Here is a 16,454-nt window from a genome sequence, read left to right as displayed (position 1 = left end):
AACCGGAAAACGCCAAAATTCCAATTCAGCTAATTCAAGCCTAAATCTATTCCGGACCTCCAAAGCACATTCTGAACACACTCCTAAGTCCTAAATCATCTCATGAAGCTATCCGAACCATCGGAATTCACATCCGAGCCCTTTTTCACATAAGTCAACATCTGGTTGACTTTTCCATGTTAAGCTTACTCAAAAGAGACTAAGTGTTTCAAACCTTACTGAAACCTTTTCAAACGCGAGCCAACCAATACGATAATACATAATACAGTTGAACAATGCGATAAGAAGTAGAAATGGGGGAAATGGAGCGGTAACACATGAAATGACTGGTCGGGTCGTTACACCTATAAGAAAATTCTTCTTGACAAACAGGCACGTCACAAACGGACTATTATACATCGGACTTTGAAAAATCAAGATGTGAGTTAAAGGGAAAGGAAAACCTAGGCTCAGTCATCCTTTCTCAAGAAGATAAGAATAGACTATACGAGCCATGGTGCTTCTCAGTCATTATAAAACTTTTTGGCCGGCGTACGCCACATTATCTCCTCCGATCCAAACTAGTTGAACTATGGAACCCTTCCGATTAGTTAATCTTGATTGACCTAGGATGGAACTTCTTCAGAGTCAAGTTTGGAAAGGAGGAAAATTTGATCAAGGCAATACACCAAGGTCCATGGTTCTTATCCGGAAACATCCTCTCAGTTAGACGATGGGAACCAAAATTTGTCCCACAAGAAGCCACCCTATCCCTCACTGTTATATGGGTAAGACTTAATCAGCTGTCAACCGAATTCTATGACAAGGAGGTACTAGAAAAAGTGGGAAGAAAACTTGGGAAGCTACTCAAGCTGATACGTGCACATCAGCAACACTAAGGGGTAAATATGCGAGAATCTGCATCCAAGTCCTACTGGAATCACCAGTTGCAACATCTGTCACCATTAGAGACCACAAACAAATGGTTGTTTATGAAGGGGAAAACATCCTATGTACAGGATGTGGAAGACTGGGACACACTCTGAGAGGGTGCACACACAGGCAGAAAACACATCCACCCCTCGGCACAGGATCGCCTAGAATGTTTCAATGCTAAAGCCAATAACGACGAAGAAGAGAGATTCTCGCATAACCACTAAGCAACGCCAAAGAACAACAAATCATGGCAGGAAAGGTAAAAGCACCGGCTCAATGGACAACATCCAAGTCCGAATGTTTGACGCTAATTCCGGTAAGTTTCTCGAAACACAAACTATCCGTTATAATTCAAAGACTAACCCTGTGCAGGACACCATCCCAACTCATAACACAAAGGAAAACACTTCCCTCCCAAAGAACCAGCCCACTAAGAGTCAGCCCACAAGGGATCGGCCCAATACAAGCACAAAAAAGAAAGCGGGTCTATAAAGGAAAGACCCAATACCCAGCAAGGATAAGGGGCCTACACCCCAAAAACATACTGCCCAGGCGGCCCCCAAAGGGACAAAATCAACAGGCCTAAAGGGCCCAAGTGAGAGCCTGAAAACGTTTTAGAGGGAGGCCCACATCAGCCCCAAACCCACAATCTCCATAGAGGACCCAGCCCATTCCACCGCCTGCATCACCAATGATGGCCCCTACCGAGCTACATCACCCCTACCAATACACTCTGTAAAAAATTCCATGGTTACTCAAGTGCCATCACTGATAAATCCCAAAATCTTAAGTGATTTGATAATCTCCATCAACTCAACCGGATCCTTATTTAATTTCAAAGCCAGTTATTAGACACAGGTTACGAAACACTAATAACATGTGTCGATTCAATCCCATCATCAGCCATGACCCTTGATTACCCAATAACACTCTAATTAATAGTAGCCCAAAAAAAGGAACACAAAAAACCCAAAAATGGATCTGCCTACCAAACCCCCAATTGTTTTGACCATTATCCCACCGCCACAGGACCACACGCCGGCGTCCTAGTTAGAGATTGCTCTCTATGACCAGGGACTATGCTATAATTTTCAGTTGGAAAACTAGCCAATATCGCTTATCATCCAAAATTTGGCCCATCTGGCAAGAGTCACAACAGAAGCATTAACTAGAGGTTTGGCGACGTTTGGAGCCCAAGTATGGCAGTCAATGGTTCTACAGAGTAGCTTCAACCCTCTACAGCCAACCAACGATACACCTTCAGTTCATAACCTGATGCAACAGATATTCAACACCATCTCATTCTTCCCAGACCCAGTAATATCGGACCCATCTGCCACACCCCAGTTCACAGTCCTAGAATAATAGCCCCAACAGGAGCCTTCGTATTCAATGCAAGAGAAGCAACACTCCCCACCACTGGGGAACATTTCGAAAGAGATAACCAAAGCCCTAAAGATACTAAAAATTCAAAAAACATCCAAGGAGGAGGAGCCTCAGAACTCTTACTGCCCAATAAGAACGGAGTCCCTATGGCTAGATGCAGTAAGAGCAGTGGAATTTAGCGTGGATTACAGCGAGACGCTGATCCTACTATGTCCCAATACTCTTGCAAGATGTGGATTGAACCTTTCCTCTCATCAGAGTTAGGAAGTGTTGAAACCACTATTGACCCTAACTCTAGTTATGAGAGCCCAGACACCATTAGCGAGGATGAAGGATATAAAGCTAGCCTAGGGAACGGACAAGGCACCGATAGGAACTCTCCAGACAAACCCACACCCCCTAATGAACTTCATCATATGGAATGTTATGGGGAAAATAGTGCGAATTTCAGAAGACACTGCTCATAAACTGTAAAGATTCACAAACCAGCAATGCTAGTCTTGTTGGAAACCAAGATGGAATATCACAAGAAGCTCACAGAGGAACTACAATATGATCTACATATTCAATTCCCAGCAATAGGCCACTTTGGAAGTATCGTCATCATGTGGAAAGAGTCCATTCTCTAAGTAGATGAAGTAGCATCTACATCACAGGGGTATCCATGCAATGGCCAAGGTACTGCCCTCCAACCCCTCATTGGTTCTTTTCTGCAATTTATGCTAGTAACTATATAGAGGATCGAAAAACCCTTTGGGATAACCTGATTGATATCTCTGAGCACTTAAATGGTTATTGATTTATGGGTGGGGATTTTAATGAAGTTTTGAAAGCAAGAGATAAATTTGGGGGAAACCACATTAACACAAAAAATAAGTAACTTATTTTGGAATTGCATTAACTATTGTAGACTAGTTGACCTATGCTATAAAGGTAGTAAGTACACTTGGTCCAACAAGCGTTATAAAAAAGGTCCAGCCTTATCCTTGAGAGAATTGATAGATGTTTTGCTAACAACTGCTGGGTAAATGAGTTCCCAGATGCTTCTGTTACTAATCTAGCTAGGACCCACTCTGACCACTACCCTCTCCTTGTCAAGCTCAATAATAGCACCCAAGAGGCTACTACTAAGCCCTTTAGATTTGCATCCATGTGGTGTTGTCACCCAACCTTCCCAGCTCTCATCAGGGACTCCTTTCCAACCCACTCCTTCTTAATACCTTCATCTCTTAGGTTCAAAACCAACTCATTCAACCCTACTAGATGCATTAGGCAGGGTGACCCTATATCTTCTTACCTATTCATTATGTGTATGGAAAGACTCTCCAAGACTATTGAGAGGAATGTCCAAAATAAGGAGTGGTGCCCAATTAGCATAAGCAGGTCTGGTCCTAAAATCTCTCACTTGTTCTTTGCTAATGATCTAACCCTTTTTGCTACAGCTGACCAGAAAAATTGCACCACAATCATCAACACTAACTCTTTCAATCAGGCATCAGGCCAAAAAAATCAATCTTGCCAAATCAAGAGCCTTCTTCTCTGCCAACTGCCAACCCCACCAAATGGAGTCCAACTTCAGCAGTCTTTCTATTCAAACCACAGCCACCTTTGGCAAATATGTGGGATTCCCTATCTTCCACAAAAGGCCTGTAAATAGTGATTTTCAATTTACCATAGACAACATGCATACCAAAATGTCTGGTTAGAAAACAAACATAGTAAACATGACATGGATGACTACCCTAGCAAAAGCCTCTCCGAACAGCATCCCTAACCATGTCATGCAATACAACAAGCTCCCCTAAAAGACGTCTAGGGATATTGATAGAATTCAAAGGAACTTCATCTGGGGCACCACACCAAACAAAATGAAGATGCATATTGTGGCCTGGGACACTGTCACAAAGCCTAAGTCCCAGGGATACCTAGGAATCCAAAAGGCAGAATTAAAAAACAAAGCCATCCACTCTAGACTGGCCTGGAGGCTCTATCACAACACATCCTCCCTCTGGGCAAAAACCCTTATTGCAAAACATTGCAACTGGAGCCACCCACTAAGAAAGCAAAATCTACCACTTGGCAATGCATTCTCAAAAGGTGGAAAACATGTTCACAAGCCAAGAGATGTGGTAGTCCACACAGGGAACAAAGTCAGCTTCATCAATGACCCCTGGATCCCAAACCACCCATCCATTAGGACCATGATTGAAGGTCCCCTTACCCAAGCTGATTTGTCAACCACAATTGCTACAATCTACAATAATGGGACCTGGAATACCTCATCCATCTCCCTAAACATCCCTACAAACATCAGAAACATGCTCCTAAACACTTTCATCCTACCCAACCCCATAAAAGAAGATAGGATGATCTGGGGAAACACTGCCATTGAACTCTTCAGCACCAGGTCAGCCTACTCTCTTCTTGCCAACTTTGCCTCATTGGAAGTAATAAACACAGGCAACAACTACTCATGGATCTGGAAACTGAGAGCACCAAAAAGATCAAATCCTTCATATGGTTCTTCTATCATGAAAGGCTCCCACTGGATCCTTTCTCCACCATGTTGGGTTACACTTGAACCCAATGTGTTGTTTCTGCAACCAGGCCATTGAGACATCTGCCCACATATTCTTTGAGTTCCCCAACAAAATCCTTCTAGGAAACTTTGACCTCAAAGAGTACCTTTGAAGCTCAAACTCAGAACATTACCTTCAATAGGCGGGACTGGCCTAACACATGTGCCACACTCAAAAGAAAGCCTTTCAATAGCATCATCACTTGGGAAGATCTCTTCCCCTTTAGCTTTTGGCAGATCTGGATCACCAGAAATAATAACCTCTTCAACAAAAAGAAAGACATGGTCACTGCAAATGTTGATTTGGCAAAAGCGACTGAGTATATCACTTTCTCAATTGGCAAATCAGCCACAAAAGAGAAAACTATCACGGTCAAATGGATCCCCCCCCCCCACACACACACACACACACCAAGAGACCACTACAAACTTAACACTAATAGGTTGTTGTGGGGAATCCGGGCTAGGGAGGTGTGGGATGAGTTTTCAGAAATGCAAGTGGGAACTGGGTACTCGGCTTCATGGGTAGCATGCAACACTCTACTAATACACAAGCGGAGCTTTTTGCTGTGCTGAGAGGATGGCAGCTTGCTGATGAAAGAGGGTTAACACCTCTGGAAATCAACACTGATTCTACTGAGGTAACAAGAATGCTTAACAACGGAAATCATGTATTTGACTCAGTTTTTTTTGAATGCATGTCAATCATCCTAAGGCTAGGAGACGTAGCGGTGAAGCACAGCTACAAGAAGACGAACAAAGTAGCTGATTTATTAGCAAATGAGGGTGCAAAGAAGGATTTTTTGATAGACTTTATGTAATAACAGTTCCTCCGGTGTTTGCTAATCATGACTGTTTTCTCGGACAAATTTTGGATTGTAATATTGTTACTTTCGGTCCTAGCGAGGGGAACACTAATACCCCTGATAAACAATGCTACTATTATACCCTAACGGATAAGGTTTAAAATATTTTAGAATAGCCTAGTTAACCAAAAAAGACAAATAGAAAGTACAACAGGAGTATTACAATTGGGACCCATGGACCCAGCCCTAATTACACGTGATAAACACGTGCAATAGCTACGAACAAGATTTCCCCAAATTCTACACCTCAGATCATCATTGACAACGACTCAAACTGATTTTCTCTGAAACTTCGTCCCAGAAACTTCTTCAGCTAAGTCATCGAATCCCGCGTAAGTACAAATTCATCTTCCTCCTCCCAATTCAGCAATTTCTCTCTCCCGTTCTTACATACACGTTTCTCTACTCAATCTCCCATTTCGCAATTCAATCGAAAACCCTAAATCTCATCACAGCATAGCCGCCGACGAAGGAGAAGAAGTTTGTAGAAAGATGAGGAGAGTTTTCGGTGTTAAGAAACAAACAGAACCTCCTCCCTCCATTCAAGACGCTTCCGATCGGGTATCGTACCTAAACTCCTTAATTACTCCAATGCAGTCGTTAATTGTAGCTCGATTGTTATAATACAGTACTCCTATCTGTTTTACGATAAGGATATGGAAAATTTGTGTTGCAAATTTTGATATATAGGTTGGCCTAATTAGACCGATTCACTAACATATATATAGGTGATATAATACAAAAACTTTGCCAGGCATATACATATACACCAAGTTTAATTAATTCTAAACAAGCTTGGTATACTTTTGTTCAACATTATGTGCAAAACAAAATTTAATTTAACCCATGATTAAAGTGACAACAGCTGACCAAAAAAGAATAACCCGTATCATGCGTTTAATGGTTTGGTGTATACACTGATTTGCACAAAATTGGTTTATTCAATTTAATTTGCTTGTTGGTGCTTCAATGTAATGCGGTTGTTTTTAGTTTTGCAATTTTTTTGTCAGACACTTGCCCAAGTATTGCTCAAAGGTACATGTATATGTTCACAGAGGTATATGAATCCTATACTCCTTTAACTGGGTGCACAAGAAGGTTTCTTCACATTCATATGATCTAATCACGATACAGGCAGATAGCATGTTTGGTCAACCTTCAAGGAAGCTATAAGTGCTTATTTTGGAGAGTTAGGGTGTTTGACCAAGTTTTTAGGAAAAATATAAGTGCTTTTGACAAGTAGCTGAAGCTATTTTCCAGAAGGTAAAAAAGTAGTTTTTCCCTAGAAGCACTTTTGGAAACTTGGCCGAGCACAAATTGCTGCTTTAATAATTGAGAAACTGCTTTTCAAATTGATTAGTCAAAAAATAAACTTGTTCTCCAAAAGTACTTTTTCAAAAAACAATTATAGAAAAAAAGCTCTTTTCAAAGGAAGCAGATTTTGGATGCTAGGTCAAACAGGCTAAGAGTATTGTGCTGTTCAATGGTTAACTATTTGGTGTTGAGTAAGCATTGTGCTTGTTTCTTCTTCAACTTGTGGGGCGTTGTATTTCATGAGCTAGCATGCATGACGTTTCATACCAAAGTCATTTCTAAACTTGTTATACTGTCAAACTTATTGCTTTCATGCAGATATGGTTGTTCTTTCATTTTCGGTTAAAGTTAGACTAACATAGTTTTTCCATTTCCTTCGAACCAGCCCTCTAATCTCTCATGCGTGCGTATTTGTCCATCGAATTCGTTATGCGTTGGATGAGATGAATGATGTGTATCTTTGTGAGAGCTAGTGGCCTTCTCTGTTCTGTATTTTCTAATTTCCTTTTGAACGCATTTTACCAAAGGAACGCATAAGTGTATTCATTACCTGATAAAACAATCTTTTCCAGTAAAAAAAAAGTTGTGCTCGTGCTTTGCATCAGATTTCTAATTTATCAGTTCTTATATGTCCAGATCAATAAAAGAGGTGACACCGTAGAGGAGAAAATCAAGAAGCTTGATGCTGAACTTGCGAGATACAAGGAACAGCTGAAGAAGACCCGGCCAGGTCCAGCTCAGGAAGCTGTAAAAGCTCGAGCAATGAGGGTATTGAAGCAGAAAAGAATGTGAGTCTATCCTCTATTAGAGTACAGTGAGGTTTAAAGCGGCTGTTGAGCTTCAAATTGACTGCTTTGTGGGCAGGTGTATAGTTGCATTAGAGGTCAACATTTAGTTTCTGGTATAAGTGAGCTGTTTAAACACAGAGAATAAAGTGCTGAAAGAACTGAGAAAATACATTTGTGGGGTTACATTGATGTAACCATATTATGAGGAAGAAAAACATTTTGTTAGTCACTTTTGACAGCTTTTCTCACAAGGTCTAGTTCTTGAAAGGGTTTGTTGTTACTTCGTCCAATAAATAAATGAAACAAGAACTGATCCTTGTATCAGTTCCGACTTTGGAAACTCACCAACTTGCAACCCACTAAAAGAAATTTAAAATTTAAAAAAAGGAGAAGAAAAAAGGTCTGACTTCTTAAGCTATACGTGATTACTCTATTAACTCCACCTGGATTTCATATGAAGCAAAAGTAGATGGCCCGCTAATGATGGTGAATGTTCTGTTTACCTTAATACATTTCTCTACGTTTTGCTTTCTTGTTTAGGGTAGATATTATTTTTTCCAGGTTGGATAGTTCTTCCAATTTGGGAGGAAACATTTTTTGCTTGTTTGACAAGCTTATAGTTTTTATTTTTATCTATTGTTTAGAATGCATGATATATTTTGTTGAATATTCAACAGGTATGAAGGTCAACGTGACATGCTCTACAATCAGACATACAACCTAGATCAAGTTTCATTTGCTGCTGAAGGAATCAAAGATGCTCAGCAAACAGTATGTTAAATGGAGTTTATGCTCTTTCTTTACTATTACTTTTTTCAGATACCTAGTTTTCTCCCATTTTGTTTATGAATTGCGTAACTCAAAATGGGCAGCTACCTGTAATTATCTTTTAGGTGCCTTGATAAAGTAAAATTCTTTTTTACCGTCAGTGTATAAAGGTTAAACTCTTTAAAAAACTATTATACGATTACACCTGTAGGATACTTGTCTATTGTTAGGTCTGATAATCCAAGTCTCTGCAAGCCTCATTTAGCCTTTTTTTGTTTGAAGTTTGAGTACTTAATTGATATTCAAGTCTTAACATTCGTTTCAAAAGGAACATACATTTTGATGGGAGAATCATTTTCTTTACCCCAATCCATTTGATTGGAAATTCTTGGTTTCTTGAGTTAGCGTCACTGACAACTCTGATTCAGTGATGAGTACATCAAGTGAATGTTATTTGTGTAAATGAAGGAATACGATTTGTCTATTTAACTCATGGTCATCCTGGATCAATAATTATTAGGTTTTTCAAGTTACTAAGGTTAATAATGTCGAACTTTTGGGCTATATCAATTCATGGTAAAGTGTATTTTTTCTTGATGGCGGCCCACTGGTCATTGATTACAGCTCAAGGCTTATCAGGTGAACAATTGCCTACCTCCCTAGAGGTAGGGAGGTAGACTTATTTATCACGATGAACAGATTTCATTATGTGGCCTAGAGTTTCTATATCCTATGCGATCCCATGTTGGAGATTTGATGTTTGAAGGAACAATTGAACAATTGGATTAATTTATATACAGTAGAATTTGCAAGTACTAACTTGGTTATATTCCAACAGATGTCAGCTTTGAAGTCGGCAAACAAGGAATTGAAAGGAATGATGAAGACAGTGAAGATTAATGATATAGATGTATGTATTCTTCGTTGCGGTTATGTTTTAGTATCCTTGTGCATTTATCCTCAGTCCTTTCCGAATTTGTCATGGTTGTTAATTGTGATATTATTATGCGTAAATTTAGAACCTGCAAGATGAAATGATGGACCTGATGGATGTGAGCAATGAAATTCAAGAGACTCTTGGTAGAAGCTACAGCGTGCCAGATGACATTGATGAAGAAGAACTCATGGGTGGTAAGCTTAAGTAGCAACATATTTATGTAGAGAAGTAAAAAATATGTCGGATGAGCATTTAAGTTGTCAATTTTATGCAGAGCTTGATGCTCTGGAAGCCGACATGGACACAGAAGGCGAAGGTGTCCCTTCATATCTTCAACCTGAGCCCGATTTGGATGCAGAGCTTAGCCTACCATCAGCACCAACCGGGCATGCACCCATGCCAGCTGGGAGAGCTAACCCGCAGGTAAAGACAAATGTTGTATGGCATAGTAATTAGTCTACCTGTACGTAGATAGTCAGTTATATGCATGTATACATTTGTGTGCATATTAGAGCCTGCATCTTTTCGTATGAAAATGAAGTTATATTTATTTACTTGGAAAGCCTGCATTTTCGTATGAAAATGACATCTTCCCAGTCTGAGAAGGAAGGTTGTTATGCCTCCTCTCCCAGCCCTCTCCATTGCTTCACTTTTTCCTGTTTTCTTTTTGTTTTGGTTTCTGTTTTTGTTAGGTTTTCCCTTCTTTCATGTGAAATGGATGAGTGAATGCACGTTGATGATTTTTCTTTTACTTCTGATGCACAGGCTGATGATGAACTAGGATTACCTGCTGTCCCTCGCGCATCAATTCGTGGTTAAATAAAGGAGTGGTATACTGTTGATAACTTCTTTGGGATTACTCTTTGTTTGTTGGGAAAATCCCGGTGTAAACATAGTGTGCAGAATATATTTCATTGCCATTTCCAAATGACTAGTGGTGATTCATTGTAATAATGAACAAAATACTTGATTGTATTATGCAATTCAGTATCTTATCCTTGATCAACAAAGAAAAGAAATCACATGCAACATTTGGGACTTTGGATTACTTTCCGGGTCTGGTTTTTTCCTATAAAATAGGTTGTGGGCTGCAAAGATGCTCTATTTTGGTGCTGGTGCCATGTTCGGCTATCTTAAGGTAGGTATTTAACGTCCTTGCTGAAACCTGGTAAAATGGCGATCAGATTTTGTGCGTGTAAAAATTGCTGCCAGAGTAAAACTTTGTTCTTAGTGGAAACTACTACTACTGCAGTCCTGCTAATGAATTTTGACCAAATGTTTGTGCTGAAGTGCATGTAACTGGATTTATCTCCCACGCATTATATATCTTAATATGAGGCGATGTTTGGAAGCCATAATAGCCCCTGAGATGCAGCATGCCAATTGCCTAGCACGGAAGGTTGAGATGAAATTAAAATTTAAGCTTAATGAGTTTAACCTTTTAAGGTTCTTAGCATTGAATTAATCTATTAGATACGGTTCTAGTAGATTTCTATGTATAAATTTAAGGGTCGTGATGGAAGGCTCCAATCTAGTCGAATTGACAGATAATGCAGGTTGTCTAACGTTTGGTATAGTTGTATTTGCCTCTTTAGGTTAAACAGAATTTGATCCTCGACCCTCTTCTATCTACCTGAATTAACTATGTAGTTGTTTGCACATGCACAAAAATCACGACACAAATTGTTCTTTCCTTTTCTCAGTACTGACAATTCTGATGTTGTCATAATTTGCACCTTAAATAAGATTGTGGTACTGACAATTTAAAAAGGGATTTTTAATCCACCTAAAGATTTTCTCTTTTCTTTTTTTTTATATTTATAGATAAGGATGCGGGAGACATTGAGTTGATTAAAAACGAAGTCAATTAGGCAGTGCATTCACAGTTAACCCTAATAGTGTCATTCCCATTTGGAACATACTACTACATCCTAAAGAGGATTTACAGGCTTGAGTCTAAAGGAGTTCCATCAATAACATTTTGAAGGATGTTGTAATGAAGAAAAATATGCCCAAAGAGATCAACTTCCTTTAGTTGAGATCCAGCTTTCCAAAGTCCAGCATCTGCCAAGCAGCAGCAGAACTAAGCTTCTTGAAGTTGGGAGAATGTGCTAAATATCTCAATCTTTCCAATTCTTTTCTCAGTGACCTGTACTGGGCTGCATAGAGTTTTGATATAATGTCAGATCATTCGCATAGCGCTATGCTTCACCTCTTTTTCGAAATACCATGTAATCAAGGACTTCTGCTGCCAACCCTCAATGGGGGAGGCAGGAACCAAGAAAAAGTTGAGTGCACAAGTCACACCAAATAAAGGAATAGCAGTGGTACATCAACCGATATGAAGTGAAAGAAAGACAAAACACAATGATACTAGCTAAGAATTGCAATTGACTACAAACGGAAATTTTGAATCTCGGCAGCTATAATATATTCCATTTAGTCTTTCCATGGAAAATTTTCGCAATCCAATGATAGAGAGGGTAGATAAAGAGAGAACTTCTGAAACTTTTGGTGTTCTACTACCTCATGAACAATTGAGGCAAATAAGAAACAAAATAAGACGAACACGAAGCAGTTAATTGATTGACTTTAACAATTATAGAGTGCAACAAAATTCCAGCACTTAAGTCGTTCAGGAAAGACAAAAAAGAAAGCAAAAGAAAATCATTACGAGTTGAGTAACTAGTTCAATAAACTACACATGAAATAAGTATTATGGACGGATTAATTGATCCAAAGATGAATAACTCACCGTCAACAATGACTTTTTCCTGCTGAAGTCTGAGCATCTGTTGCTTTAGCTCTCTATTCTCCATTGATAAAGCAACACGCTGCTGAAGCAGAGAAGCAACCTTGGCGGCTAACTCTGACTCTAGAGCCTGCATTCAAAAAGTGATACTTTCACCACTCAGTTACACAACACAACAGTGTGTAAGATTAAGCACCATATTGCTATGTAACACTAGATATTCTGTTGCTTGCAAAACACGACTGATCATTAGAAACTAATGCAAACAGCATTAGGGCCACCAATGATTTTTTTATTTGGTTAAATTCAGGTCATAAAAGATTGTTGTTCTTGAAGGAGTGATTTAAAACATTTTCAATTATCACGAAACTACTTAATATAACATTGGGATCTCAACTATGATTTCGAATCATGGTCTTCCCTCAAGTCAATCTTATAGTGATTAATCAATTCCTTAATCTGTGCTGTTTTAACTTATATGTGAAGCCCAACTCATATCCACATTATGAATTTTTCATTAAAGGAAAGCTTCGGAAAAAGTCGGATTGTAGTAATGGTAACAGGGCAGTATTCCCTACATCATAGCAAGTACCTCATATGTGTTGACAGTTCTCTCTAGTTCAGCAATGTATTGAAGTTTACGGACTCTTGACCGCTGTCCAGGATGCCTGTATATGAATTGCCAAAATAATCGTCAACTGTTGTATATTTCTCTAGAAAATGTCTTAGAATGATATAAATCCTCCTGATTTTTGACAGACTTGAAAATAATATGAAACAAGAGCATACACTAAGCAAGTTAACAATTTTATTATAAAATTTTTTTAGTAATTAATATTAAGTAGGGGGATAGTTTAAAAAGGAAAATTGTTGGGACAACTACTGAGAAAGTTTGACAAAAATAGGTAATACGGAATGATCGCTAGAACAGAAATAATATAACACCGTAGCAATCTCATTTGTTATCTACCAATATTTCGGGATTCAGTTGGTCATGAATTTCGCATGGTGCTGCTTTTCACAAGTCCAGGCATACCCCGTAAAATTGGAGCGTTAACCCTATCCTTAGTAGCAGTATAGGCTTAAAGAATGACGAGTGACAGGGCAGTTCTCAATGGGGTTGGTACTTTATTTGTTGCATAGATGATTTAACTACTGACAGTTAAACTTTGCAATTGAAACTCCTTAACATAATCAGCCAATGAACAAGAATTGAACAAAGAGAGATTAGCCACGCGCTGAAAGGGATTGAGTGAGACATTGATGCAAAGTTTTTTGGCATTTTCATTCCATTTAGAAGAGTTTGTCAAGGTCGTTCTTCAAAAAATTCAATATCATATATAAACCTACTTTTTCAGCACCTAATACCTCCGGTAAAGAGAGATTAGCCGCGCGCTGAAAGGGATTGAGCAAAACATTGATGCAAAAGGTTTTTGGCATTTTCACTCCATTTAGAAGAGCTTGTCAAGTTCGTTCTTCAAAAAATTGAACATCATGATAAACCTACTTTTTCAGCACCTAATACCTCCAGATAAGATTTGGTAAAGACGACCCAACAGGCACATCAAATTTCCAATAATGCAAGAGATTTAACTAATAGACGGTCGTTAAAAAAGTAAAAGAAGCTTCTCTGGGCCATATGTCTACAATGAGTAAGAAGCATTTCAACAATTTGTGTAACAAAGTGGAAAGACGTCTTCATAGGATAGAAGGAACCAAAACGGCATTCTTTATTAACCAGGCAGTATTTCATAAAAGAACTCTTTTGAGTTCTCTCGATTTCCCTTTTCAATTGGAAAAACTTGCTGATTTTGGAAGTTGGATGAGCTCTCTAAGTGTATCATTACAACTCATAGGTCCCTTAGGGAGAATGTCAATTGACCATGAAGATCAAGCTGCACAAGGGAAGATCACTAACACTAGATATATGTGTATCCTTTATCAGTTACCACAATTATTATGCGTTTTCAAGATATTGCAAACTGCTCCCTCTATGCAGCTAAGTCAATGAGATTATTAGTGCCTATGGTAGCCATTTAACCAAACTGAAATAATATAATTTAAGTTCCTAATTCATGCTAATAGCAGTTGCTTTTTCCTATAAAATAAGCAATCTTAAGTTTGTATTTATACAAGAGGATGCTGACCCTGTACAAAACACAAACTAGAAATATTAGCAATTTTATAAGGTGCATGCCTCATAATTTCAGGGAACATTTGGAGTGATGTTGCTCTACCAAAAATAATACGCATTTAACAACAGAAAAGTAGATATAGATAATACATCATCAACTAATAATGAAAAATCTTGGAATAAGCATAAGAATCTGGAATCTAACCGTTTCATTGCCTTTGCCTCAGCATTGACATCATCAGCTGCACCAGAGACATTGCCTGCTACTGCTAACTCCGATTGTGCAGCTCCAGACACAGAAATACACCTATCTAAATATTGTAAAGGGTTTGGAGACACATATTCCGATAATGCTGAAACTATAGCATTCTCAGCAAAGGTTACATTGCTCTTTCCACGGGGCGAATTAGGACCATAGACGCAATTAGTCTTCAAACTACTATCCGATTCACAAGATGCATTGGATTCAGTTTCGTCAAGCTTATCGAAACCTTCCAACGAAACAAGACCATCCAAAAGCATAAAAGAATCACTAGCTGATCTCCTATGCATTATGCCATCGGAATTTGAGTTCGATTCATTCAGCAGCTCATCAAGCCATGCGGGCTGCTCCTCTAAGATATAGCTCTGTGAAATAGACTTATGATGTCGAGGAGGTAACGGGTTATGTTGGTGTGATGTTGGGTTAAAAGGGTCTTGAACTGGACTAGTTAATGGTTTCTTCTGAAACGGGCAGCGAGGCGGAAGATGAGCTTGTCTTGACATGGTGAACTTAACTACTAAGTGACCCTATCAAAGCTTTATGATTTTGTTTTTCACTCCTTCACAACAGAATCTAATACAAGAAGTCTTTCTCCCATGTTTCTTCCATCATCTTATAACCTAAATTCTACAAAAAGTTTTACAAAACATGAAAATTAGAAATTATATTTTGTTTTTAAAAAAAAGTATTAAAAATCAACCAAAAATTCCATGAGAACAGAAATCCAAGAATTTTATATTGGAGAGTAAAACAATTGGGAGTTAAGTCTAGGCAAGAAAATCAATAGCTAGAAGCACAAAAGAGCTTATGACATTTAAGTATCTGAATTTGTTCCCCTGTTTTTCATAATATAAGAATAATTTCTCAGTAGGTTAAAGTTCATAGGAAAGATTATTTTATAATAAATTAGCCTATTTTACTTCCCAAATTTAAAACAATGAGCCTGGGGAGCAAAAGAGAACAATAAAACAAAAAGAATTTTGAGTTCACTTTGAAAATATCTATTAAACCCTCGATGAAACAGCAAACCAAGAAACCAAAAATACCCAAATGCAGAAAAGGAATAATGCAAAGTACAAAAAACAGAGAAGGAGGAAAAATAGGAAGCAAGATAAGGCAAATTACACAATCTACATTCCCCATTGATTAAGCACTAGAAAGAAATCCAAAACCCAAACTGAACACTAAACCCTCAAGTTTTTTAACAACAGAAAAACACATTGTCAAAGGAAGAACATCAAGAGAATTGTTACAAAAAACAAAAAAGAAAAGAACCCCACAAACAAAAAACTGTATCTTTTTTTTCTTCTAAATTCTTGAAAAAATATTCTGGGCATACCTTATTTCTTCTCTTTCTTGGTGGGATTTTTTTTTTTTTTGGGGGGGGGGGTGGAAGGAGTGAGGAAAAGAGAAGCAGTAGCTTTGAGTGTTTATGTGCAAAATGCAAATGCCAATGTTGTTTAAGTAGTAGCAAGTTGATAGATTAGATAGGGAGGATTCAATAACACAGTCACTCTCTCACAGCCCCATTACTACTCACTTCATTTCTAATTTACCAATGGACAATGTTGTTAAAAGAGAGAATTTGGTATGTACTATTTGACAGCTTTGAGTTGTTCACAGCTCATCTTCACTTTTCTTATGTTGGGTATAAAATTTTAACTTTCCCTCTTTTTCCTTTTTCCTTTGAATCCTTCCAAATAAATTTCATTTTTCTTTGGAGATTAATTTAAATTAACACGTGTAAGATTTAT

General features: G+C 38.4%; 2 protein-coding genes across 2 annotated transcripts; one reads left to right on the top strand and one right to left on the bottom strand.

Annotated features, from left to right (window-relative positions):
* The first annotated feature begins 5,976 nt into the window (after positions 1-5,976).
* LOC104216347 (vacuolar protein sorting-associated protein 60.1-like) lies at positions 5,977-10,600 on the top strand. The gene is made up of 7 exons (XM_009766368.2): positions 5,977-6,306; positions 7,696-7,847; positions 8,525-8,618; positions 9,454-9,525; positions 9,635-9,746; positions 9,827-9,975; positions 10,318-10,600. The coding sequence occupies exons 1-7, from the start codon at positions 6,238-6,240 to the stop codon at positions 10,369-10,371; spliced, it is 702 nt and encodes a 233-aa protein (XP_009764670.1). The 5' UTR covers positions 5,977-6,237; the 3' UTR covers positions 10,372-10,600.
* Positions 10,601-11,399: 799 nt separating this feature from the next.
* Positions 11,400-15,966, bottom strand: LOC104216348 (basic leucine zipper 19). The gene is made up of 4 exons (XM_009766369.2): positions 14,644-15,966; positions 12,897-12,972; positions 12,308-12,434; positions 11,400-11,711 (listed from the first exon to the last, which is right to left on the bottom strand). Exons 1-4 carry the CDS (start codon positions 15,201-15,203, stop codon positions 11,584-11,586), a joined length of 891 nt encoding a protein of 296 aa, XP_009764671.1. The 5' UTR covers positions 15,204-15,966; the 3' UTR covers positions 11,400-11,583.
* Positions 15,967-16,454: the final 488 nt, after the last annotated feature.

This window comes from Nicotiana sylvestris, chromosome 5 (assembly GCF_000393655.2).
Source record: "Nicotiana sylvestris chromosome 5, ASM39365v2, whole genome shotgun sequence".
Taxonomy (NCBI): domain Eukaryota; kingdom Viridiplantae; phylum Streptophyta; class Magnoliopsida; order Solanales; family Solanaceae; genus Nicotiana; species Nicotiana sylvestris.
This window is presented reverse-complemented; position numbering and strand designations above follow the sequence as displayed.

Coding starts and splice junctions, on each gene's coding strand:
- LOC104216347 (XM_009766368.2), top strand. CDS start 6,238: ATGAGGAGAGTTTTCGGTGTTAAGAAACAAACAGAACCTCCTCCCTCC. Junction 8,619..9,453: donor TCAAAGATGCTCAGCAAACA/GTATGTTAAATG, acceptor ATATTCCAACAG/ATGTCAGCTTTGAAGTCGGC. Junction 9,747..9,826: donor TGAAGAAGAACTCATGGGTG/GTAAGCTTAAGT, acceptor AATTTTATGCAG/AGCTTGATGCTCTGGAAGCC.
- LOC104216348 (XM_009766369.2), bottom strand. CDS start 15,203: ATGTCAAGACAAGCTCATCTTCCGCCTCGCTGCCCGTTTCAGAAGAAA. Junction 12,435..12,896: donor GAACTGTCAACACATATGAG/GTACTTGCTATG, acceptor TTTTGAATGCAG/GCTCTAGAGTCAGAGTTAGC. Junction 11,712..12,307: donor GGAAAAAGTCATTGTTGACG/GTGAGTTATTCA, acceptor AACTCTATGCAG/CCCAGTACAGGTCACTGAGA.